The following is a 27,546-nucleotide window of genomic DNA, read 5'->3' as shown; positions in this document are numbered from 1 at the left end:
AACGTGAGCAAGTTGTGCAAAATCGTGAGCGAGTTGTCAAGTGACGCACGTGTACTTAGTCAAAGACTAAGGACGCGACATATGTCCACTTATAAGTAGTTTATTACAAAAATTGGTCAATTCATAAAATATTACCAATATTAGCCAATTAGCTATTTGCAGCAAAAAGGTTAATTTTTTGTTTTTTTCGAGTGAGTGTTATTAGAATATATTGGATACATCTTAAGGAGTTTGAATATAAGTTTTGGGATGATTTGACAGAGTTTTGAGGTGATTTGAACTGAAATTTCGAAATAGAAGATGTAACATGAAAAAATGATATGCGTATCGCACTGTGTATCATTTGTGTATCACATATATACTATATTTACATCAAATATGTATCACATGTATATCCATGTAAACTTGTATGTGTGATACATGTGTCGTAGAAGAAGTTTTTGAATTCGATTTAAACTACAAATTTTAATACCAAATCAGTCCAAATCACCTCCAATCTTCCTCAAAAATTGTATATTGACTAATCTACATATTTTCAATGAATTTCAATCATAAACATTGAAAAAGGTCATTTTTTGCTTAGATTTTTGAAATCTTGTATTTATATTTTGTTGTATTTCATCACCTTGTTTGCTATCTCATCCATGAAATTTCCTTTTCGTCTTGCATCTAATGTTGTCGATCACGCTAAAAAATATGGAATGAGATTTTTGTGTGTGATTCTTGAAGAGAAAGAATCTTATTTATTTAGGTTTTTAATTTTTATATGTGTTTGGTTAATTTTGGTAAATGTATGATTAGACTTAATTGAGATATTTTTGTAAAGATTCCCTTTATTTATGCACTTCACAGCAAATTGAAAAAAGCCCAATACATAGCAAACAACAATCTCTACCAGCCCACATGACCCAGCGGCAAATTTAAACCCTTCTAAACCCTCCGTCAGTCTCTGCTTCTCTTCTTTTCTCGGACAACTTGATATTATTTCTCTGAATTGAGGAAAAAGCGTACTAGAAAAATGGCACCTCCTTCAAAGAAATCCCAAAGCAAAAAGTTTTCTAAACCCGTTTCTAGGAATGTTCAAAATCCATCTAAAAAACCATTCAAGGCCAAAGGCAAAGGCGATGTTTCAACCATGCCCCTTCAGCTTGAAGACGACGTTCCTGACTTCCCTAGAGGTACTTCTTCTGCCCAATCACCATTTTTTTTGTAGAAGGAAGCAAATTTGTTCAGTTTACTATTTGTGTATTCATTGCATTTAATGAAAAAATGGGTCATGAATATTGTGGGTATTTCTATTGGAATATTGCTATTGGGTCTGGTCAACACATAAGCTTTTATGAAAGTTTGTTTGAGTTTCTCGATCATATAACTGCTTGTGAGAAAAAAAATGTAGTGGGCATTTCCCTAGCTGTGCATGTCTAGTGACATTAATTAATTTGTCTAAAGATTTTTTCTTTGGAAAGAGCTAGTTTATTTAATTTTCTTGGTCGTATTGGTTTGTTGAACGAAAAAATGTATGATATATTTAATTTGGTTTCTCGAACATATGGACCGGTTTGTCCGTATGAATTTTGTAGGTGGGGGAAGTTCTTTGAGTAGAGAGGAATTGGATGAAGTTCGAGCTGAGGTGGATGCAGAGTTTGAGGCTGAAGAGAGATTGTTGAAGAAGAAGGGGAAGAAGCAAAACACGGTGCAACGGAGTAATCAATCAACAGAAGATGACTTAGGTTCGCTTTTTGGCGGTGGCATCAATGGGAAATTGCCGAGGTTTGCTAACAGGGTCACTTTAAAGGTATGGCCTGCCTGGAATTTCTTAACTAAATTTTCCTGGAATTGTAGAGGATTCAGACTGATCATAGACGTTTGCTATATGTGTTGCTTGAACATTAGGGAAATTTACAATTATAAGTAGTTTCTCTGTATTTTGTATCCCTTTCTAAGAATGATTTTGTCACTGGCCATCCTGTTGAAATATGTCAAAAGAGTATAAATGTTAATGAGACCTTTAAGGTATATTTGGACTTGGTAATTGGATATGTCTGTTGAAAATTCAAGTGCATGAAGTATGATATTAAGGTTGTGGAAGTGAAAATCGAGTAACTGCTTGCATAATAGGACGGAAAGATAACTTTTCAAACGTAAAACGGTAAAACAACAGGGTACATGCTAAGATATCACAATGTTTTCCTTATAAAAAAAGTTGTCATAATATTATGATTAAGGTAGAGTTGTTTCATCCATTTGAATCTGATTTAGAAGTCATTTTTTGAAATATATGTGCTTTGCTGATAATACCATTGTAAAAGTTCTTGAATTGGTTAGTGCAGTTGAGTCTTTGGGTATTTCCGTATTTATAAAATGACAACGGAACTGCCAACACTTATTACCACCTATTGTCCAAAAAAAAGGGAACAAAAAAGGAAATTAACTCAATTGTCGTAGATTTTCTCGAGTTACTCGATACCTGTACTGGTGTGAGGTAGCAGGTACCCGTGGAATTAGTTGAGGTGCGCGCAAGTTGGCCTGGACACCACGATTATCAAAAAGAAAAATTGTTGCTGATTTTCTTGCACACCATATGATTTTTTCTTTTTGATAGTTAGCACCTTATGCATTACTTACCTCCATTTTAACCTTGTTCAATGCGTTTTGACTTTTCTCTCGGGCTTTTTTCCTTTTTTTTTTCTTTCTAATGTCTTCATTTTCTGGCTAGTACTCAGGCACTTGCTTTTATCGTTTGTGTTTATAGATTTAGATACGAGTGCAGTAGAAACAACAACAACAAATCCAGTATAATCCCACAAGTGGGGTTTGGGGAGGGTAGTGTGTACGCAAACCTTCCTACCTGGAAGGTAGAGGGTCTATTTCCAATAGACTCTTGGCTCAAGGCAAGATGAAAATAAAGCAGTAGCACAAGCATTAACAACAACAAGGTAACAAGAAAACGAAGCAAAGAGGACAACACGTAAAACTGGAAATCTAACAATAATATAACACCAGACTAACACTAGTACTACTGGTATATAAAAGAAACACTCTCCACTACCTACTAGACTTCTACCTTGATTCTCGACCTCCACATTTTCCTTATCAAGGGTCATGTCCTCGATAAGCTGAATCAATGCCATATCTTGCCTAATCATCTCTCCCCACTAGTTCTTTGGCCTGCCCCTGCCTCTCTTCAAACCCACCCGGTCCAACCTCTCGCACCTCTTCAATGGGCATCTGCGCTTCTCCTTTTCACATGCCCAAACCATTTAAGCCTCGCTTCTCGGATCTTGTCCTCCATCGGAGCCACTCCTACCAAGGCCCGAATTTCTTTATTCTTAATCTTATCCATTTTGGTATGCCCGCATATCCATCTCAACATCCTCATTTCTGCTACTCTCATCTTCTAGACATGGGAGTTCTTGACTGGCCAACACTCTGTCCCATGCAGCATAGTCGGTCTAACAACCACTTTGTAGAAATTACCTTTAAGTTTAGGTGCACGTTCTTATCACATAACACATATGATGCGAGTTTTCATTTCACCCACCCTGCTCTGATGCAATGTGTAACATTCCCATCAATCTCCCCATTTCTTTGGATAATAAACCCTAGCACCTCTCTAGCAGTTTCTCTAATGCAGTTTGGTGTCATGTTCCACATATCACTCCCGTCCCTACATATCTGAGTGCAGTAGATGTAGGGCATTTCATTTAACCATGCTTGTATGTGGAGGGGTGTATCTCTTCATAAAGTCAAACATGCTCCGTTAATATAGTAGCTTTCTAGCGGAGCGGAGATAGGGAACCATACCGTTCCTGTAATTTTGTGGTGTGCAGTACCTTCTTCGTACTTTCATTAATAAAATTTACTTACTTTAGCTTGAAATCAGTCTCTCTCTCTCTCTCTCTAAAAAAGAGTGTACTTAACAACTTGCTCACATGTCTGTGAAAACCTTGGGATCGTGGTTTCAATCGCTTCTGGAAGCATTTTTCCCTATTTTTATATACGACCGCTTCTTTTTTTTGGGGCCTTTTCGTCAATGAAAATTTATTTACTTGATAGAAAAATGTTTGTGAAACGTTTTGCTTTCACAATTACATGTGCCTTATACGACGTCGTGGACTTTAGAACCATTTTGTTGTTTAGGCAGTTTCAGTGTTGTCAAAGGCGAAAAGCTCTATCTAGGTCTGTTGGGGCTTTAAGTGCAAAGCGCATTTAAAGTGTGGGCTTTAGTTAAAAAAAGACGCAATGGAGAGGATATATATATATATATATATATATCATTCAAGAACAAAGTAACAAATTCATTCATAATGTTTTCTTTTACAGCTAGCACCCTTTTTTTCCGATTATGTGTGTTGTTTATTGTTGCTTGATTTACGACAAAACTCATGGGCAATGATGTGCATGTCTTGGTGCCTTGCCTTAGGCTGAAGTGTAACTTACGCGAGGCGTAGCGCCATCCCCGAGCTTCTCCTAGCTTCAGTGTTTAAGCGCGCTTTAAATGAGCCTGTGACAACACTGAGCAGTTTACAAGTTCATTTTTAGTGACTACATATATAATTCATCATGTCTACCTGTGTTCCAAGTTTTATGCTGTGTGGTTGTCCTAACAGTTATGCGAACTGGCAGTAAGCATATAACTGCTTTGCTTTCTTATGCATTCAGAATATATCTCCTGGAATGAAGCTCTGGGGAGTGGTTTCTGAAGTAAATGAGAAAGATATCGTTGTCAGTCTCCCGGGAGGCTTGCGGGGGTTGGTTCGAGCATCTGAAGCAGTTCCTCCTTTTGTGGAGGATGGAGCAAAACTGGTACTGAATCTTCTGACAACTTATTTTCTGAATCCTAAGTATAGGTTCTGTTCCTGAAGTCCCTTTATTAATGAAAATTTAAGAAGAATAACTTTTGGTCCAGAGCTTATTCTAGGCAGGAGTTTTCATTGTTAGGCAAGCTGGAAGGAATTTAAACTATTATGTAGTGTGTGGTGTATCAATTTCTTCAATTTATCTATTAAATGGGAGGATACAAGAAGGTGTGGTACTGTAACCAACCAAAAAGTGATGTTCCCACACTAGTTTAAACTTATTGACTAAATGCCCTTAAAATTCAATTGCTACTGAATTAGACATATCCAATTAAGGCTCTTTATATTACTTGAATTCTTTCTAAGTAAATAATGTTTTTTTAAGCCCCATTTGAATAGTGCTGATTTTTTTATTTATCTTTGCAGCGGTTCCATTATTTTGACTTTTATTCACATCCCTGGCTCAGAATTATACTTATGGACATAGTTTCAACATAAATTTAAAAATCCCGAGTCTATGTGATTATTGTGCATGTGTGTAACATTGAAATTCCAAATAAGAATTCAAAATGCTTCTTTTTCCTCTACTGTCAACGAAAAACAAGGAAGAAAATAGGCGAACTCAAATATTCAGGAGTGGATAAACTTAAGAACATACATGATATTAAGTCCTAGTTAATAAAAAAATCTGCATACCCAAAATGTTCTTTCCTGCTTGACAGACTCTTTAGCTTTCTCACATTTGCATTTGAGGATTTTAGTTTATCCTTGATGACTTTTTATTTTTGTTTTATCCTCAGCTTATATTTTTTTGAAATTTTATTTCCCAAATTGTCTTTTTTTTTTCTCCAGAAGGCTTCCCCGTGTCATTTCACATTTCTTTGCACCCTTTTTTGCAATTGAGAAATCTTCGAGGACCAGTGGTGTAAAGTTATGCCAATTACTCGGCAGGAGCATTAATATCATTCTTTCTAGCAAAAATTACTGTGAGTTCGTGGTTGCATTTTGGTCAACAAAGCCAAATTAGTGTTGAAACATCATCTCATGGTTTGGGAATATTGTCTCATTTGAAGAAATGCACCAGAAACAAGTAGTCTGCATAGAGGATAAAAATGAGAGATCACGAGATGGTTTAGTCATGTCCTATATCGTCCTCTAGACGTGGCGGTGTATAGGTGTGAATCCGTGGTGATTGGAGGTGTTAAAAGGACGGTAGGCCTAAAATCTCATGTAAAGAAGTTGTCTCAAACACCTACAAATTTCTTAGAACCCATGCAGAGTTAGCACAAAATAGGGCAAAGTGAAAGAAAAGATTCACATAGGAGGTATCAATTAGCTATGGTTAAGGTTTAGTTAACGAGGAGCCTTCTAGTCTTGTTAGAGATTAGTATGCCAACAGAATACATAGAGAGTTTCTAGTGGTAGGATATTTGAATCTTCAATTATTGAATTAGTGTTGATTTAAATGGAGCAGCATGGTTAGTTCACTTAGCGAACTTGCTTGGCATTGAGGCATATTTGTTTTTATTGAAGAAATGCACTAGAAGGTATAAAATCATTAATTGGTTTAAGTTTTCTCCCACCCTACTTTTTGGTTAAATTAATAAGAAATGTTTTTGATTCCTTATGTTTCATGGTCTCTCGAGGCTCACTAGAGAGTTTCTAGTGGTAGGATATTTGAATCTTCAACTATTGAATTAGTGTTGATTTAAATGGAGCGGCATGGTTAGTTCACTTAGCGAACTTGCTTGGCATTGAGGCATATTTGTTTTTATTGAAGAAATGCACTAGAAGGTATAAAATCATTAATTGGTTTAGGTTTTTTCCCACCCTACTTTTTGGTTAAATTAATAGGAAATGTTTTTGATTCCTTATGTTTCATGGTCTCTCGAGGCTTACTGAAGACGATATATGTTTATTGCATCTCAAGAAAATTCTGATGTACCACTCCCTTAAGTCCTTAATGAGACATTTGGTCAGTCTTTCAATGGATTCATATCCTTTGAGTTCATAGTCAATTTCTTGAGAAGCATCTTGAGAAGTTGTGGGGTGATTACTATTTCACGTAATTTAACATGTCAAAGTTAAAATGATCTTATTACTTGAATTAAGTTCCCAGATAATACTATGCAAAGCATCTCCATTAGAGAAAGGTCTTCTTGTTTACTCAAATACGGATAAACATTGAGCTATAGCATATCTGAAATATGTTGTATTCACGAGAGCTTTGGTCAGTCTTTTAATGGATTCATATCTTTTTAATCTTTAGCCAATATCCTGAGAACCATTATGAGAGGTATGGAGTAGTTAACATTTATATGAAAACCAACTGGGCAAGGTTAAAATGATCTTTTTACTTGAACTTGAGTTCCTGGATATTACTATGCAAAACATTTTTAGAATAGAACGGTTATCTTGTTTAAGGTCAAAGATGGTTAAACAATGAGCTGTAAATTATTCGAAGTATTTTACATCCATGAGGTAATTTTTGGGTACACAATTTGATGTTTTGGAGAAAAAGCTCAACTCTTTTTCCTCATAAGAAAAGCTCAACTCTTTTTACTTTCCATGACCTAGAAGAATTTGTTAGTAAAATCTTAGAGGCATATACCACAAATCGAATAATGAGGGGAGATTTTCATATGTAACCCCATTAGTTAAGAAAAGCAATGTCAACCTTTGAAGTGGAAGCTTTTACAGATGTACACCACATACTTGGATTTGAGGGGATTATTTTTATGTTTATGATTTACTTCGCTATGCTGGAGGAAAAAAATGGTTGTTCTTTCCTATCATAAGATGATGATATATCATCCAAGTATGACTTCTCTTTAGCAGGGCATAAATTAGATTTAGTCTCTGTCTGAAACCTTTTTGACTTATTAAAGATATAATCCTTCTAGGTTTTTCTTTTCACCAAAGAGATCTTATTATTGGCACAATTTGTTCATTTAGTTGTTTAATTTTTGAGGTAACACACACAATTACACAAACAAATAATTGCTGAAATATTGTATGTAGAGAACACTTTATTTTATATACATCTTATATGAGAAGTTTTCCCTTTCTATTAATAATGTTTATTACTTTATCAAAATATTGGGAAAATACTTGTTTAATGGAAGTATAGCTAGAGTCAAAGAATTCTAATAAAGGTAAATTCAATGCTAGGTTCCTTAAATCTCTATATAGTTTATCATCTCTCCTCTAATAAAAGTAATTGTTGAAGATATTGCCTGTTCTTAGTGATTGTTGTGTTATTTTATTCTTCTAATGGCTCAAATTTTCCTTCACAGTCGGAGATGAACACCAATCTTCTTTCTATTGTATATCACGTCGGTCAGCTTGTTTCTTGCATCGTCTTGCATTTGGATGACGATAAGAAAGAAGCGGGGAAGAGAAAAATTTGGCTTTCTTTGCGTCTCGCTTTATTGCACAAGAGTTTAACTCTTGACGTTATTCAAGAAGGAATGGTATGTTAATTATCTTTTAGTTACCACCATTTTGATTTAATTTTTATCGTGCTGTAGCCTAGTAAGGATGTTGTTACAAGATGATGTTTTAATATTTATCTTTTGGTCAAAAAATAAAAATAAAAATGACGGCTTCATTATTTCCCCAAGAGAATATTGTCATTGTCCTGCCTTTTGCTTTGTCAAGGAGAAAGCTAGAAAGTACTTACCAAAAACAAAAAAGGGAAAATTAGAAATTATACGGCAGTCTGATTTGCATTTCAGATTTTGAGGCATAAATCCACCTTAAGGAATATTTCAGATTCTGTTACTGGTTAGAACAATAAGAAATATATTTACAGTAGGATAACTCATAAATCCACCTTATTGAAAAGATAACTCAGAAATCCAAGTGAACGTACACTTATCAATCAATCAAGTAAGTCTGAATTACAAAAAGATTTGGTAATATGAATCCTCTGTATCTATTCCGCTTTATTTGGGCCAAACAAATTCAGAATTTTCTTTGCTCGTAAATAATTTGTGTTCTAAGGCGAATTTTGGGCTCTCTAATGTTAGAGCTTCTTTAGATCTCACTCTGAACTCTACATTGGTATACAAGTTTATTCGAAACCATAAATACTCATGGTGACATTGGACCTATTGTATGTGTAACAACAATAAGTAAACCTTTTTTAAATAACCAAACAATGATAAGTAAACCTTAATTCCAACTAATTGATAGTAGCACCCAAGGGTGTGGCCTAGTGGTCAATGAAGTGGGTGAGAACCATGAGGTCTCAGGTTCAAATCCCAATGGAGGCAAACCACTAGGTGAATTTCTTTCCAATCTGTCTAAGCCTTGGTGGATAGAGTCACATGGTACCTGTTGCTGGTGGGAGGTGGCAGGTATCCATTGGAATTAGTCGAGGTGTGCACAAGCTGGTCCGGATACCACGGTTATAAAAAAAATTCCAATTAATTGATAGTAGTTTTATGGATCCGTTGCTTCCATTGTGTTTTGTACTTGGCTAAGTACGCATTGATGCCAATAAATGATAGGTGTGAGACAATTTTTGTCCATATGATTTTGGATCTTCCTCATCTCATTATAACACCTTCAATCTTCATAATGTCGCACCTAAAGACAGGTGCATGTGGAGGTGTATGTAGGACATGGGCTAACCACCAAAGGGGACTTTATCTTATTTTATCCTATATCCTTTGTGTGGTACTTGTACCTCTTGTTGGATGTGAACATTTCTAATCTTGTCCAAGATTGTATGATCACACATCCATTTTGACATTCATATTTCATGGATCCTGATCTTTTGGATATGCTAAGGGTCAACATTCGCTCCCATATAGAGTGGTGTCACCACAATTCTATTAGAATTTTCTTTTATTTTGGTTATTTCCTATTGCATAGCAAGCCTATCACACTCTTTCGTGTTAGCCATCCTATTATAATGTTATGTGCTATATCTTCATCTATCATGTCATTCTCTAGCAAGATCGATGGTGCATATATAATCACATTTCGTGGACCCTCATCTTTGGATATGCTAAAGGGCAACATTCACTCCCGTAAACTATTGTGTTGTCACCACAATTCTATAGAATCTTCTTTCATTTTGGTTATTTCCTATTGCATAGCAAGCCTGTCACACTCTTTTGTGTCCTATTATGATGTTATGTGCTATATCTTCATCTATCATGCCATTCTCTAGCAAGATTGATGGTGCATACAGCATACATTCCAGTTTTATCCTTCTATGGGGTCTAATTGACGGTCCATATATAATGTTTTCTACCTATCCTAAACCCTTATCTTCTAAACTGCATCTCCACTATTACATATTTTGGTGAATACTATTGTCACTTTCAATGGTTAACACAATATAGTTTTCAAACACCATGTACCAAACTGAAGTCAAGATAGACATGCTGCTTTACTTTAAAAGTTCTCTTCCTAAAACAGATTTGCTATTGATTCAGAGGGTCGAGCAATGATATCAAGGGTGAATTGTTAGGAATGAACATAATTTGATTAAAAGAATGAACAGTTGATAGACGTCTGAATTAAAGGAGTTTTACATGCTAGATAGGTTTCTCTAATCCTCTGTGAGGATGTGTGTGGTGCTATGTCTTGACATTCTTTCACAAGAAAAGGAAATCTAATGGGTGTTAGAGTATTTGGGGGGAGTTGAGAATTGGAAGAAGCTGTTATGGAAATGGGACGTTATGAATGCAAGAGGTGTTATGATGGGGGAGAGTAAAGTTCTTACAAAACTTTTCCGTGTAGTTGAAGTAGAGTATGCAGGTAAAAAGTTGTCTTAGGCGGATTATTGAGGGATATTTGAAAGGGGATGCCAGAAGGAAACAAGCTTTCAGTGCGAATCCCAAGTATTTTCGCAGTTGAACCAGAAAACAGAAAATGGTGCAGGCAATAGTTAGCAGCAGACAACCTAATTTTATTAAAAGGTAGAAACAAAGTTGTTTCAACAGAAAGTACGACGTGCCACAGTTTTGATTCATTTCAAGTTTTGGATCAAGAATTATAGCCGTAAAAGAACCTGGGAAGTTACAGGCTATGAACTGGTCGGCCCAAATAGTACGATTTGATCAAAAGAGAAGTAATCCTGGACTACAGACCTTATAAATAAAGTCAAGCAATTGGGAAAAATCTTGTGGAATCTCTTCAATTAGCAACCAGATGATGGGGGAATACTTGAAAGGTGATGTCGTAAGTAAACAAGCTATCTTTTGAATCCCAAGTATTTTCGCAATGCGAACCAGAAAACAGAAAATGGAGCATGCAATAGAGCAACAGACAAAACCTAATCAGAGTAAATTTAGAAAGGTAGAAACAAAGTTGTTTTCAACAGAAGGTCCGATGTGCCGAAGTTTCGATTGATTTCAAGTTTTGAATCAAGACTTCTGTAAAACCTGGGAAGTTACAGGTCATGAACTGATGGGCTCATTGTCATACAATTTGATCAAAAGAGAAGTAATTCTGGACTACAAACCTGACAAATAAAGTCAAGCAACTGGGAAAAATCTCATGCAGTCTCTTGAGTTAGCAACTAGAGGGATAGATATGATTGCATAAAACAATTGAATGTGAATAGTCGACTATGCAATTTAACCAAGTTTACTTTGGGTAGAAGGGGTAAAGTTTTCCCAGTGTGGCTTATAGGTTACGGGTTCGAGCCGTGGAATCAGCCACTGACGCTTGCGTCAGGATAGGCTGCCTATATAATATCTCCTTAGGTGCGGCCCTTCCAGGACCCTCCTTAAGCGCATGCTGCTTTTGCACCAAGTTGCTCTTATTTCACTTTTTGGTGGAATGTTATTGGCCCCAATCCTTTATTTGTTTAATGTGTCAATGAGGTTCTTGAATGTAAACTGAAGGTAAAAACACTAGGTGATTTCTTCCGGTCTATCCAAGACTTAGTGGACAAAGTTACTCATATCTTTACTGGTGGAAGGTAGGTAGCAAGTACATGTAGAATTATTCGAGGTGCGCGCAAGCTGGCCTGGTCATTACAGTTATAAAAATAGGAGTGATGTTGAAAGTTATAGAGATGTAGGTTTTTGAATGTTAACTTAGTTGCTCTATAATTTGGACAATGGTTGAAACTTTAGTAAAAAGTAATGATAAAGCAATTTGTGCACACCAAAAAGGTGAAGCGACAATAAATGGATAGAGGAAATTATCATATCAAATCATTCACGGTGAAGGTTGTTTCACGAAATGGTGTGACTTTTCATCATCAGGAAATGATATTATGATTTAGATTTTGATTACGATGAAGAGACAAAATACACGGGACCGAAAAAAGGTGTTTGGGAAAGCTAAAATACAAGATCTAAAGGGCAAGACTTCAATGCTTTTCCTGAGTTTTGGGACTGAAAATTGGAGACATTAAGCAGAAGCAAGGAGAAAAGGAACACACAATAGTAGGAAAGAAAGCCTAATAAGTCACGAGCTTAAACTTGTGCAAACCAATTAACAATGTAAAATGATGAGAAAGATGCTGCCCCCTTTCCTTAATAGGGCGAGTTAATTTTGATCCTGGTCTTTTTAAGGTAGCTAAGGTATTTTAGGTGACTGAACCAAATAATCTATACACAAAGGAATCTTATGTGTGCTGAAGCAAGCAAGTCTGAGCGGATGTTCTCAGCTCTTGCGCATGCCCTGTGCTTCCTTTCTTTGTAGTTCCCTAACTTTGTTCCTTTCCCTCTAGGCTCTACTATAAGAAATACGTACATTATCTAAATTTTGGTTTCTGATCACCTTTTGGAACTGATCTATTAATTGTTTTTTTTGAAAAGGTAACATATCTATTATACTAATTAAATCATCAACACAAAAATTGTTCTGGGAGCCAAAATGTACAACATGGAGAACTTAGGCAAAAACCAAAAGCGTAACATCCTTGTTCTTCTCACAAGGAGCCTAAGACTTCTATGATTGAATCATGGTCATCAATATATTCTAATTTACACCAATAACTAAAAAAAGAAGGCAATTCATCTTAATCTTCTGCGTAGGGCTGCTTGTATCTTCAAAGCATCTTGCATTCCTCTCCTTCCACACTGTCCACCAAATAGCTGCTGGGATAATTTTCCATCTGTCTTTGTTAGAGGTAGAATTCCCCCTATATTCCAACTTTCCAAAAGTTCAAAGGTTCTTCTTGGCATTGTCAACCTAATGCCCCGTAGATTGATGAACAATTCTCACAACTGTCTGGTCACTCTACAATGTAGAAATAAATGGCCAATTGTCTCTGCATCTTGTCCACATAAATAACATCTAGAATAAATTGGCAATCCTCTTTTCCTAAGATTTTCCTGAGTAAGTACTACTTATTTAGCCACCAACCAAGTAAAACATGCCACTTTGTATGGTATTTTAACTTTCCATATGTGTTTCGAAGACCATAAACTGTTTTGAGACACCTGATTCAAATCTTTATAGGCTGAACTTACTGTATAACTTCCACTGATGTGCTTCTTCCTTGAAAGAGTGTCTTCCCCTCTTGCAATCCTCTACCTTGATCCAAGGTGTTATAGAATTCTGCAATTCTAGGCAGTTCCCAATCTTGAAATAGTCTTCTGAATGTTAAGTTCCATCCCCGAATCCCCCGTACATCCTTTACTGTAGCTCTTTGTTGTTGATTCAATGTAAAAATGTCAGGGAATAAAACCTTCAAGCATCCTATTCCAGCCAGTTATCCTCCCAGAATAATATTTTCCTTCCATCCCTCAAATTAAAATTCAGTTTGGATGAAAGACTTGGCCACAAGTTCCTAATTGATCTCCATAAACTCGTTCCCTAAGGATTCTTCACTTTCCTAGTCATCCAGAAGCCTTCTTTTCCATACTTCGCTCTTATCACCCTTTCCCATAGTGTTTGCTCTTCCCTTGTAAACCTCCACAACAGCTTCATTAATAGACATTTGTTTTGCCTTCTCAGATTTCTGATTCCCAAACCCCCTTCTTGTTTACTAATGGTCAACCTTTTCCATTTAACTAAGTGAAATCCTTTCTTCTCTTTATTTCCATGCCATCGGAAATTCCTTCTCATGACTTCCATTCTCCTTTCTACACTTGCAGGTAAAAAGAATAGGGACATCATGTAGGTTGGGAGAGCGTCTAACACAAATTTAATAAGAACTAGTCTACCTCCCAAAGAAATGTATTGTGCTTTCCATCTGGCTAACTTTTTCTCACATCTTTTCAGAACTCCATTCCATATTTCTTTGAATTTGCTTTTTGCTCCCAATGGCATCCCCAAATAAATAGTAGGAGAAGAAGCAACTTCCCCTCCCAGATTGTCAGGATCTGTATGTTAGGCACCTCATTAACAAGATAAATCTGACTTTTCCTCCAATTAATATGAAGTCCAGAAATAGCTTCAAAGAGGATAAGGAGAATCCTAATATATTTTACTTGACTTTCCTCTCATCCACATATTGAAGGTGAGTAATTTCCAATCTCTCAACTTGACTACTTGCAATATTGAAGCCCTTAATCCACCCATTGTTATGTGCAGTCTTCAACATGTTGTTCAACCCTTCCATTGCTATTATGAAGAGAAATGGTGACAAGGGATCAACTTGTCTCAGACCCCTTTGTGAGGGGAAGAAACCTTATGGGGAACCATTGATCAAAATAGAGAATCTAACCGTACTTATACAAAATTTCATCCAACTGATCCACTTTTTTCCAAAAACCCATCTTATGCAGAATTCCTAGGAGGAAATCCCAATTGACATGGTCATATGCTTTCTCAATGTCTAGCTTGCACATCTTTCCTAGATCTTTTTCCTTAATCCTGGAATGTATGCATTCATTAGCAATCAATACAACATTCGTAATTTGTCTTCCTTTTATGAAAGCCATTTGGTGTTAATCAACTAGTTTGTGCATCACTTTCTTGAGCCTTTTCGTGAGAATTTTAGAGATCAACTTTTATATGCTTCCTATTAAGCTAATAGACCTGAAATCTCTTAGCTCCTATGCTCCAGTCTTTTTAGGAATCAGAGTCACGTACGTGGCATTAAAACTTTTCTCAAAAATTTCACGCGAATGAAAATTTTGAGCAGTTGCCATAATGTCAGACTTGATCACCTCCCAGCATTTGATGAAAAAACCCATAGTGTATCCATCTGGCCCAAGGGCTTTGTCTGCTGCACATAATTTAAGGCATCGTAGGACCTCTTCCTCTTAAAAAAGGCTTTGCATCGCTTGTTGTTCTTCTACAGAAATAGTGGGGCAATTAGTCATACTGCAGGTAGGTCTCCGGACCTCAGTTTCAGAGTACAATTTCAGATAAAAGTCAACTATTTTTTTTAATGGCTTCTGGTTCCTCAATGGTCTCCCTTCCACTACCAACTTATCAATGTTATTGCTTCTCTTGTGTGCATTTGCAACTCTTTGAAAGAACTTGGTATTCTTATCTCCCTGTTTGAGCCAAAGTGCTCTAGATCTTTGCCTCTATGCAATTTCTTCCCTTCTGGCATATTCTTCAAATTCCATGAAGAGTCTTGCTTTCCTGGCCTTCTCCTCTTGATTAAGGTTCCTTTGTTGCTGAATAATATCCCGTACAATGATTTTATTAAGAATATGATTTTTCTCCCTCTCTAGATTACCAAAATTACTATTACTACTCTTTTAGTTTTCCTTTGAGAGCTTTGAGTTTACAAGCAAGAATATAATCTGGTCTTCCTTCTATTTCAAGTGATGTCCACCAATTTTGAACTCTATCATTTTGAACCCTTCAGTTTCCAGCCACCAATTCTCAAACTTGAAGTAGGATTTTGTTTGCTCCTAGTTACCACATTGTAAAATTAAAGGGGTATGATCTGAACACACTCTGGGGAGAATTTCCTGCTTGATGTTTCTGAAGCAATCATTCCATTCCACTGATATGAGGAATCTGTCACTCCTGTCTGCTCCTCCTACTGAAGATCAACCAACTCCATGTCTTAAATGAAATCTGAAAATTCTGTCATTGTTCTAGTAACTCCAGTGCAATTCCTTTTTCAGAAGGAAATATTATTATATTGAAATCCACAGCAATCACCCAAGTTCCAATAAATAGACCCCTAGCAGCCCCAATCTCCCACCACACTTCTTGTCTTTCGTTAACATAATTTGGAGCATAAACTCCAGTCATGTGCCAGTTGAAATCTTGGGGTAATGACTCAAACCTACATGTCAAAGAGTAAGACCCGGTAGCTATCACCTCCTACTTCCAAACTTTACTGTCCCACAACATTATAATACGCCCTCTAGTACCACTGTCCTCCAATTGCTCATACTTCATTCCCCTGTTACCCCATAATTGTTTAACCATCTCCTCTATATCTCCCTCTGTCCTGAAAGCAATAAACATCAGCTTTCCATTCGGTGATCAAGCTGCCAACCACCCCCATCTTAGCTCTACGATTCAATCCCGTCACATTCCAAGATATAATCTTGATATTCATTGATCCACAATTGGAATTTCTTTCCCCCTATTCCTAGCATCAGTGCTTTTAAATTTCATATTAATGACCAGACCTTTCAATTCATTATTGTCTTTTCTCTTGGGTGTTTCCATTGGAATGGTGTTCTCTTCTTGTCTTTTAAATTGCCTGCATCTGTCGTGAATAGTGCCAGAGCGTCCTTTTCACATCCTTGGAAGTTAATTCCAAATTGCTTGCTTAGTTTCATTACATTTTGATGGACCCATAAAGATGCATCCATCTCCCCATCTATCTCCTATTCTTGCTCTTGAATTTCAAGAGGTTGTGCTTCTTCAACTGACCAAAGTTCAGCACTCGAGAGGCTTGCTTCGGTAGGAGTAAAAAAGAAAAGGCTCAAGAAGGAACTGCACTCGAAGAATGGAAAGGCAGGCTGCGAAGGCGCTAATACGATTGTTCTCGAAGCAAGTCTCCATGGGATCGATTATCTGCATGTCATCTCTATCTCCGCCAGTGTCAAATTGTGTACCCTCACCGTCAATGTTGGTCATGGCATCTTCATAGTCTTCAGCGTCTTCGTGGATTACAATCTGCTTTGTAGCTTAAAATTGGGAAGGAGAGATTCCTCCTTTGTTCACATCTATTGTAGAGCTTCGTGAAGGACCAAAAGTATTTGCCCACAAATAATGGGTCCAAATTATTTGAGGACATAATGTTTTGGACTGATGATAGCAATTGGGCCTCGTTAAATAAAAACGAGCCCGCAGAGTTTCCTTGCACTTTATGTGAGGGTGGTAAAATATTTTGGACTGATGATGACAATTGGGCCTCATTAAATAAAAATGAGCCCAATAAGTTTCCCTGTTCCTTTTCTTTTTTATTCCCTCTGATATGTTGGGCCGGTGCAAGCCCCGAAACCATCAGATCTGTGGCCCTATTATCATAGCCACTTACTCCATTCCCTAGGTCACTTTTGTAATTTGAATTGGGCACTGTTTTTATGTACCCACATGCCCATCCCTTCCTATATTACAACTGTTTTCTTCGACAGAGTAGGGCTGTATTGCCTGTTGGTTAAAAGCCACCCCCATTTCTTCTTCTTTTTCTACAACCACCTTGGTCGTAGATTCACACCAAATTGGAATGGTAAACTCAAAGCCTTTATCTGCTATTTTTATCTCCGTCGGAGCACTAATACCATCACCTTTGATTTTGATTCTTGCCCATTTAAGATGATTTTTCAGAGATGTTTCTTCCTCTGTTTCCATCCAACCTCCACAGTGGTCACCGATAGCTTTGAAAATTTTCTCAGTCCAAAAGTGCAATGGAAGACCCATGGCTTTAATCCATGTCGAACCTCTTGTTTGCAAGGAGGAGCAGCACCCAGAGGTTGGAGACCACCATTCCAGAGAAATTTTTGCCCGTTTCCACCTCCATTCCCCTTGAAGAATGTGTTCCGCCATGTGTTTGTTAGGGAACTGGAACAAGAACCTTGATCCACCGATCTCATATCCATCAATTCCAAAAACACTTTTCCAGGAGCTCACCGACCACCTCCGGATATCAGCAATAGTTGGTTTCTCTACAAGGCCTTCCTCGAAGCTACCAACAACACATCTACCCAACAGACCTTCATCAGCATTTAGAACACCACCAGAAATCAAAATTCTATTTTTGGGGCCTTTTGTAATGCATGCTTCATTTTTTTTTGATAAGGTAAATTGTATTAATCAAAAGGGAGAGAACTCCCGTGTACACAAAGTATACCAAAGACGTAGAGAATTTACATCAGAACATGATTCTCTACTAATGCGTGCTTCATTAGACTCCTTCGTCTGCCATTTACTGGTTTTGACATATTGTGTATAAGAAAATTTGGAATCTACCTTTCGGGGGCCACTTGTAATAAATGGTCCTCTGTCTGCATTGATGAATCTTCTAATCTTTAATGCAATATCATTCGATCCCACATGAAATGTTACTTCAGGAATAATAGTTACTGATCTTTTGTCACCTTGGATTGATACAATGCTAATAAATCTTCCAAACTTGTTGTTCTTCCTGGAACTGAAAAAGATCGAGTACTGCTCCTTTAATTTCCATTTCCTTACATGTGTGCCAACATCTCTTGAAGCCTCCTGAAGAACAAAGCATAGCCACTCCATTGTTTTCCAGTTGAAAGTTGTTCTATGCATCAGATTATGGCTCATTTCCACCCAATCGAACCATGTTTCTGCCCTTGACTTGAGTCGTGTAATATCATAAGATTTAAAACCTGCTGCAAAATAAATCCTATTTTCCCCCATAATGAAATAAAAGAAGTTTTAAGATTAATCACTGATGAATGATTAATAGTAAAACTCTGAAAAGGACGGCGGAACTGATTAGATACTGCCGGAAAAGAAGTGATCTTTTCTAGCCTTGTTAGATGTGCCTGAGAGCATTTTTTACCCGCTTACACTTTTTTTGTATATTGGGATGTCACTTTGTAGAAGAACGAGAAGCCTTTCTCTTATTATAAGTGATTTTTCCATCTTTTCTGGGAGTATATTGCTAACTTTTTTTCCCTTAAATGATATATTCACATTCCTTTACCTGATATTGTGTATTTTTACTGAACATGCGGCTTATCTTATGCTATGTACAGATTCTTAGTGCATATGTGAAAAGCATGGAAGACCATGGCTATATACTTCATTTCGGGCTGCCTTCCTTCTCCGGATTTATGCCGAAAGATAATCAATCAGGTAAGCTTCATGTCTGCTCAAGTACTCCCTTTTGATTCTTCGTCTGATTTAACAACAATAGTAGCTGTACCTAGAAGCTTCATATAGAAAACAATTGGATCTATATATCTATATGTAGATCCCTCAACTACCTTGATTTATTAAACCACATAAAGCTAGGAAGGGCTAAGTTTATTTTTGTGGCTCTTTTGTGCCGTGTTTATCTGGTGCTTGGCTGCTGTTTCTTGAAATTGTGATCCTGATAATGGTGCAAAAAGCAAAAGGATATACATTTTCTTTCATGTATTTGCTTGAAGGGAAAAAGAAAGTTGAGTGTAGGGAGAACCCAACTTCCTTCTAATATCCTGCGGAAAGAACTTAATATAGATGATTGACAATGCAAACCTAAAAAAAATTAATAAGCGCCTCCTTTTTTAAGAGTTAATTTTTATTTAGAGAAGTTCACACAATTTAACAAGGGATTAGGGCAGAGAAATGTCTTTATACGAGCCTTATTAATCAGTGAATATTTTCATGTGCTTTTCCAAGAAAAATATTAGATCCAGGTGCACGTTTCACAATTAAACAAATAAAAGTGTCATCTTTGAGAGTTTAAACTTTTAGTGAGATGATTCATGCTATTCAACAGAATGCTTTTTCTCCGGGAAAAATGTTTGTTCCCCTACTATCTTGCTCACCAACCTCAAATGCAGAAAAGTCAACTTTCGTCTTTCAGTTTCAGGCACTATTTCCCTTTTCCTATAACTAAAATAAATTTGATGTATTTGTATTTTGAGGATGTCATATTTTGATCAATGTTTCCTTTCATTCTGAGATATGCATGTATCCTCTTTTGGCAATCCCAAGTTGTTTGCCATATTACAACAACAAACCCAGTGGAATCCTCGTCAAATGTTTGAGCCGGAGGCGTTGGCTGAGTTTCTTAGTTCTTTATCCTCTCTGTAAAGTTATCTTTTAGATGTACTCCTATCCAACTTTTTCTTAAAGTTGGCCCCCTCTTTACATCAATAAAATTCTCTCAGTTACCTATAAAAAAAAAACCCAGTGGAGTCCCACAAGTGGGGTCTAGGGAGGGTAATGTGTACGCAGACCTTACGTCCACCTTATGAAGGGTAATGTGTTTCCCATGTTAGTGTAGTGAATTTCAACCTTTGAAGGGCTTCTTTATGCCTTATTTTTCGAATGTTCACGTGTTATGACAAGGGGACCCGTTATCTTCAATGTTATTCATACTGAGCTTGTAAATGTTCAGCAAGATGATGTATGGAATCAGAAATTGTGCTGTGTGATAGGTTTCTCAGCTTACATTGGAAGGTGAAATAGTATACAAGTTTATTATCTTTCTTATGCAAACGATACACTTGTGCTATGTGATGCTAAGTAGGATAAACTACATCACCTGAAAGGTACTCTTTTGTGATTTCAAGCAAGTTTCAAGTCTGAGGAGAAATCTTAAGAAGTCTGAAGTTATTCTAGTGGGTCAGGTCGACGACATAAAGCAGGTGGTATAGGTATTCAGTTTTGAAGATAAGAAAGTATTGTAATCTGCTGAAAGTGCTGGACCATTTTCAGCAATAATCTTGCTGCATTTCCTTGATATTACTTTTGATTACTTCTCTTTTTCCGAGTTCTTCCAGTGCAGTATTCCTTTTTCTCTTTCAGATACCAAATTGGTACATCAGTCTGTTCGTGAGAAAAACTTCTTTGGCACGAGTTTGCTACTAGAGAAATTGCTGTCTGAATCTCAGTTAACTTTATTTTGCATATTTTCTTATTTTTCAATATCATTAGGTCATATTGGAAACACAAATAGAATGTGTTCTGCATGATAAATTTAATTTATTCATTGTTCGCCTTATAAAAGATTTCTTGCTGCTGGCTTGTTCCTGAGGCATTATTATCAATTTTTCGTGAAAGGCACTGTTTTATATTATACCAAACTCCTTATCTGCTTTTTGATATTGAACCTAATTTCTTATCTGCTTATATCCTTTTTACAGCAAATGTGGAAGTTAAGATTAGAAGCGGGCAGCTGGTACAAGGGGTTGTTAAAAGTATTGATAGAACACGTAAAGTAGTTTATTTGAGTTCGGATCCTGATGTGGTCTCAAAATGTGTGGTATGTTTTTTGAGTTTATTCTACTGAATGGATTGCTGTTAACTTTTGCACTGTGTTCCTTTTCATTGTCTTGTCCTTTTTGCCTCAAGTTGCATTCATGTATAACATACACATTTTTTACTTCTGTACAGACCAAGGATCTTAAGGGTATCTCAATTGATCTTCTCGTTCCAGGCATGATGGTTAATGCTAGTGTGCGTTCAATACTTGAAAATGGAATTATGTTATCATTCCTCACTTACTTTACAGGAACAGTAAGTTTACTGTATTTCAGTCCTGTTCACCAGAGTTTTGCATCTCTAGTTTCATTGTTTCCATCTATTCATTTTTACTTTGTGCTGCTACAGGCTGATATGTTCAATCTGCAGCAAACTTTCCCCTCTTCCAGTTGGAAGATTGATTATCCTCAAAATAAAAAGGTAATAACTTCTCACTCGTCTGTTTTAAGGAGCGAAGTTGGTTCTTTAAAGGCTATGTGTATTGCCAATTTGTTTTGTTGGTCTAGACTGTACCCTATCAACACTATTGATCATCTTTTGGATTTCATTAGTTCCTTAGCTCTGGCTTAGCCAATTATGTATAGGAGCCGGAATATTTTTTGTAAGCTCAAATGCCAAATCATGTACTTCTTGCATCTTCTTGATGCCATCTATTGAAATCACTTACTTTATCAAACAAAAAAAAGGAGCGAAGTTGGAAAGGATTTTGGAAGAATGCTTCAAATGAGCATGTCATATAAATTTATGCAAGTTGGTCTAAGTAATCATTGCGGATCATGAATGAAAGACTTGCTACACCAATATATTCTCTTCCTTTTAAAAGAATGAGCTTGTCCTTTCTAAAATACAAACTAAATAACCATTGAAAATCAAGGCATTTACTTGGTTCCTAGCACATGAGGTTCTTAATACCTGCGGTTTGCAATTTTGCTAATGTCAAGATGACCTTACAAATCCATAAGCTGTCATTGTTGCATAATGTGTAGGAAGATTGTTGCATAATGTGTAGGAAGAGCATTGCAAAGTCATTCTCATGTGTTCTTGCATGGCTATGCAAATCAAGGTATTTACTTGGTGCTTGCTACCTGAGAGGCTTAACATCAGTGATTTGCCACCATTAAAAAGACTTTACATATTCATAAGCTGTGATTGTAGCACAATGTGTAGTAAGAGCAGTGAAAGTCATTTTCATTTGTTTTTTTAGAAGGAAGAGTCATTCTCATTTGTTTTTCCATTTGTGCTTTTGTATGGTTTAGATTGTTTGGGGATACTTTTGCTGCTCCATTATCGAACACCGAGTTCTTTTCCTTTATAAAGTAAAGAAGATTTTATGGGTTCAATATAGAGGACCTGAAGTCCTCTCAAACTAGAAGTGGCAAACATGAGTTATTCTAGAATTTAAGAAGACCGGGTTACCCAGTGTGTTGTATATCAGTTAAGTTTACATTAACCATTGCCCTCTATCCACAGAGGGGGTAAGGTAATCACTTTATCCCAGACCAAATACTGTGGTAGATATTTGTCATGAAAATCCTAGCAGTTCTCTCAAGCCAAATACACCACGAGGCCACAAATTTAGGTTGGAAATTGTAAATTGATGCTGGAGCTAGAAACTTTCACCAGTTATTCAGAATAGCCTCTTCCACAAGTTGTAGGCAAACTTACGATGTAGGAAAGGTGATTATGGCCTTAATTACTGGTTACTGTTATTGCATGTCATCTATTTTTTCGTTTTTATGCATTCTGTTACTATTTCTATGGTTATGCCGACGTTACTGATGAATTGTCTCTTCTTGTTTTATTCCCGTCTTCATGAGCCGAGGGTCTATCGGAAACGGCCTCTCTGCCCCATCGGGTAGGGGTAAGGTCTGCGTACACACTACCCTCCCCAGACCCCACTTTGTGGGATTTTACTGGGTCGTTGTTGTTGTTGTTCAGTCTATTTAAAAACAAGAATCATGCAGATGCCTTCATTTTAGAGGAGTATTAGATTTTCAGTTTAGATTCCAAAGAAAAAGGAGAGTAGGTTTGGGATTGCACTAAGTAATGGTTTTTACTTCAGCAAATTCCTCATGTATCCACCTCCTACACCCTTGTATCAGATCAAGGGAATGTTGAAATCAGATGGTGTTTTAAGTAAAACAATTAGATTGCCTACCTCTTTATCATCTAAAACGCAAAAATATGGAACCTCCACACAAAATTGCCTCCCTCTGAAGAATAAAAGTTACCTAATGAGGGAATTTAGTAGATAAAGGAGTAATTCCCATCCAATTATCCTCCCAGAATTGAGTGCAAAATCATTTTATCATGAACAAGAGAAAAGAAGGAAGCATATACCTGCCCCCAGTGATTTGGTCTAGTGGAAATGCAACTCGTGATGTGTTGGTTAGGTGCACATCAGAGGTTCGGACAGAAAAAGAGCATAGTGTTAAAGTGGAGAAGGGTAGAAGGGTGGGCTCATTATCCACCAAGTTTCGAACCGTGCACCATTGGCTCGTGGTGTTTTCTCGGTTATCAAAAAAAGAACGAAGCATATACCTGAAATTAATGTCAGGGGCTTAAACAATGGTGTTAACTCGTATTTTAGCATCCCAACCATTGTGTTGCAGCCCATATTTGTTCTTGATTACAATTAGTGAGTTTTAACGGTTGATATTGAGGTTTTAGTCACATAAAAAAATGGCAAGATAATCGAGATGTTCACTGTGTACTGTGGTTATTTGGTCAGATCTTCTACAACACTATACAGGATACAGGGGTTTTCTGGTCCTCCATATGGTGTGACGCTGATGGCAATCAGCCTTTCATGATATACACTTGACCGATCTTCAGCGAGATTGTAGAACTTTATGTTTAAGCTCTATAATGATAGACGCCCATCCCTCTTTGTGCTCTTCTTCCCTTTAACTAATATTGTTCTTTCTTTCTCTAAAAAGAAAATTAATGAGTTGCCAAATACGTTTATCCTGGATAGTGTATTTGAATATTTAGGGACTTTTGTGTATTGAGTTTTCTTGCTATCTTTTACTTTTTTCCAGTTAGATAATTCTCTCTTCTTTAATTTCAACTAGCACTTTATTTACTTGGTGTAGGTTAATGCTCGGATACTATTTATTGATCCCTCAACTAGAGCTGTTGGTTTGACATTGAATTCTCACCTGGTTCACAACAAGGCTCCTCCTGCAGTAAGTTCATAAGATCCTAAGTATCCTTCTCTATCAGTTCTAAAATATTGCAAGTTGCAGGTTTATTGTTTGCATATGGAGAATTTTCTAATAAAGCTGTTCATTTTATTGTACATGGCTTTCACTTCTTTGATCATAGAAGTGCCTTTGCTTAGATGAAACTTGGAATGAGGACAAATAAGATTTTGGATTATAGGAAGAGAATATGGCCCTAAGATAGAGCTGTTGGAGAGAAAAGATTGTTTAGTCAATCTTAAAGATTAGATTACTTTGAGGACATTAGGGCTATAATGAAGACACAGACCTCTGGACCTTTTGCATCTTTCAGGATGGTTGCAGGAGAAATCATCGCTTGTTCTATGGATGAATCTTGCTAAGGCGTTTGATTCTCTACTGTGGATGTTATAGGCCCGATTCAAATGTTATTTGTAAGATAGTTGTGGTTGGGTCTGTTCCATTTCCTTCAGAGATGTCAGTCTTACCTCTAATTGTTGGGCCTCATTTTTCTATACTTGCTTTCAGTACACTTTTGGTTTGATCCAGCACATACATATTGCATACCTGGTCTTGCCCTTCAAAATGCTTAAATGGGAAAGCTGATGGAATGCTGCTTCTATTGGCTGCTTATAGCCCTACCTGTCAAATAAAGAGGAAGTATATCTACTCTTGTCGTATGTCGTAAGCACTGAGCTGTGCACTTTTCAAGGTTCTTCCTTGATGAAGCAAAGTACAATTTTACTTTTGGTGTTTAAGATGGAAACTATGAGGTTGCCACCCGCATACAGTGAAGCACAGTTCAAAACCAGCAAGTAACCTTCTAATATCTACAAATTAGAGGAATTCTCAGTAAAACACGGTTTTCTGTTATTTTAATTTATGAGCTGATGACATGCAAGTTTTTATGGTAGCAAACTTTATCTATCTATTTAGTTAGTCCTATTGAAAACACTCAATTTCGGCTACAGTGCTTCTACTGTGTCGCGAACTAAGTATGCATGCATCCTTGCTTTCCCTGTATCAACTCCATGTTTATATTAATCATTTAATATCGTTAAATTAAACTGATTTTTCTGTTGTGCAGCTTATCAAGGCTGGGGATATTTTTGATCAATCAAAAGTGATCAGGATTGATAGGGGTTTGGGCCTTTTGCTGGAAATTCCCTCTTCCCCAGTTCCAACTCCGGCATATGTCAATGTAAGGATATTCTTGGATTCCATTGTTTTTGGGCCTTAATATTTATGCCTTTGAACTCAACTTTCAGTTTCAGTAAAAAATTGGCAAGTTTTGCAGGTATCTGACGTTGCTGATAAGGAAGTGAAGAAGCTGGAGAAAAGCTTCAAGGAAGGGAAAGTTGTCCGCGTTAGGGTTCTTGGGTTTAGGCATCTGGAAGGACTTGCTACTGGGGTTTTAAAGGTCATACTTGTTTACTGTTGGAAATTATTCTTTTGGTTCAAGTCAATTTTAGATGTTGAACTGGTGTTGGTCCAGTGCAAAATGTGATAGAGTAAATTCTGGTATACTTGTATGTGGATACCTTAGTTGAAGAACTCTCTCAAGACATTCTTTTGGTTCTTGCTCTAGGAACTGGGCACGACGCGCATTGAACATTACCTTCCTCTTGATTTCTCTCTGTTCTTTGCCTCTCTTTTCTGTTTGTTCTTGAAATGCCTTTTGCATTCTTGCTATGTGAATGCTGATTAAAAAACACCTATACTTATTCTCAATTTTGTTGGGTAGAACTGAAGAGTTCCGTTACTATTCTTTTCCCTTTTTAATTAGAGGGGGGGGGGATTTGGAGTAGGGATATGGATAGATGTTGCATTTTCTTTCGGTTTCTTGTTATTAGAATCGCGGAGCAGGTCTAAGCATATGCTCTCCTTAATTAACTTTTCTCTGCAATCCCAACACTTTCCTTTATTTATGAACAGACCAGTGCATTTGAGGGATCAGTTTTCACTCACTCAGATGTCAAACCTGGGATGGTGGTAAAAGCTAAAGTCATTGCAGTAGACAGCTTCGGTGCCATAGTTCAATTTTCTAGTGGTGTGAAAGCACTTTGCCCTCTTCGTCATATGTCAGAATTTGAAATCATAAAACCCAGGAAAAAATTCCAGGTATTCCAGATTAATGTGCTGGTGTTTTTTTATTTCATCTCATTGGTTTTGACCTGTAGAGAGTTGTTGATATCTTTTGCAGGTCGGAGCAGAATTAGTCTTTCGTATTCTTGGTTGCAAGTCAAAGAGGATTACTGTTACACACAAGAAAACACTAGTATGGCTCTTTGAATCAACTTGCTTGTCGAGAGTACTTGAACTTATTATTCTCCAGTTTGACAGTGTTTTTTTCTTTTATCTTGTTTCACCTACTGATGAGTTTCTTATCTCAAGTCTTTTATCTATATTGCATCTTTTTTTGTCTACGGATATGTTTCTGAGCATGAGCCTCTTATCCATATAGTGTTAGTACGGTGCTGTTCATGATGCAGCGTCCAAAAGGTCTTTGCGTCGTTATGCTAAACGTAAACAAAGCTTTGGCATGACTACTTCCCAAATCTTTTTCTACTTGTTTCATAGCTGATCCTATCCTCTCTAACATGGTATTCAGGTACTAGCCCTCTCAAAAAAGATTATCTACAAGAGAGTAAACTTTCAAGAAATTCTTTGTTTGCACATATGTAACAGTATCATAATACAAGCAGAAAAGAGAAACTAACCCATTTACAGTGCCTATAACCATCAAAGAAATGAGCTTGGCAAAAGATAAAATGAGTCCCATCATGCAGTAATTTTTTGTCGTTTGTGGAATGAAAGGAACCGAAGATGTTTTGATGGAATCTCAACTCCAAATCACACTCTCAAAGCTAATTGTTTGCTTACCCTTTTTAGCTGGGTTACGTTAACACCTGTGATTAGCACTAAACAATTTTTGGACTTTGTTAGCACCATAGTTATAGATTGACACATTGTAAAGGGTCTTACATACTCTTATTTTTATGTATTTTTGTCTTCTGCTTCTGTAACTATGCATCTACTTGACACCTCTCTAGTGAAATACCTTCATAAAAAAAAGAAGATAAAATGAGTCCCATTTCAATTTATCAAGGGTGCATTAAGACCCACTTCTCATTGGTTGGCATGGGCTGAGCCTAACCACAATTCACAACCTATTAACTTTTTCCTCTATCTAGCTTGGAACCTATTTATTGAGTAACTAGCACTAGCATAATTGGGTTTGGTACCCGACACTTTGCGTTATAGTCAGTCCT

General features: G+C 36.9%; 1 protein-coding gene across 2 annotated transcripts in view; it reads left to right on the top strand.

The window, feature by feature from the left end:
• The first annotated feature begins 916 nt into the window (after window positions 1-916).
• Window positions 917-27,546, top strand: part of LOC104114975 (rRNA biogenesis protein RRP5) — a 53,384-nt gene continuing 26,754 nt past the window's right edge. Inside the window, exons 1-13 of one of the 2 annotated variants that reach the window (XM_070194904.1) lie at window positions 917-1,178; window positions 1,581-1,795; window positions 4,663-4,806; window positions 8,096-8,272; window positions 18,875-18,974; window positions 20,975-21,093; window positions 21,225-21,347; window positions 21,441-21,512; window positions 24,188-24,280; window positions 25,362-25,475; window positions 25,572-25,694; window positions 26,210-26,395; window positions 26,478-26,552. In XM_070194904.1, coding sequence (XP_070051005.1) covers window positions 1,019-1,178; window positions 1,581-1,795; window positions 4,663-4,806; window positions 8,096-8,272; window positions 18,875-18,974; window positions 20,975-21,093; window positions 21,225-21,347; window positions 21,441-21,512; window positions 24,188-24,280; window positions 25,362-25,475; window positions 25,572-25,694; window positions 26,210-26,395; window positions 26,478-26,552 — 1,701 coding nt within the window. In that variant the 5' untranslated portion in view covers window positions 917-1,018. The remainder of the gene's footprint in view (window positions 1,179-1,580; window positions 1,796-4,662; window positions 4,807-8,095; window positions 8,273-18,874; window positions 18,975-20,974; window positions 21,094-21,224; window positions 21,348-21,440; window positions 21,513-24,187; window positions 24,281-25,361; window positions 25,476-25,571; window positions 25,695-26,209; window positions 26,396-26,477; window positions 26,553-27,546) is intronic. The other variant, XM_070194905.1, reaches the window with a different exon arrangement.

Source organism: Nicotiana tomentosiformis, chromosome 2, assembly GCF_000390325.3.
Source record: "Nicotiana tomentosiformis chromosome 2, ASM39032v3, whole genome shotgun sequence".
NCBI classification, from domain to species: Eukaryota; Viridiplantae; Streptophyta; class Magnoliopsida; order Solanales; family Solanaceae; genus Nicotiana; species Nicotiana tomentosiformis.
This window is presented reverse-complemented; position numbering and strand designations above follow the sequence as displayed.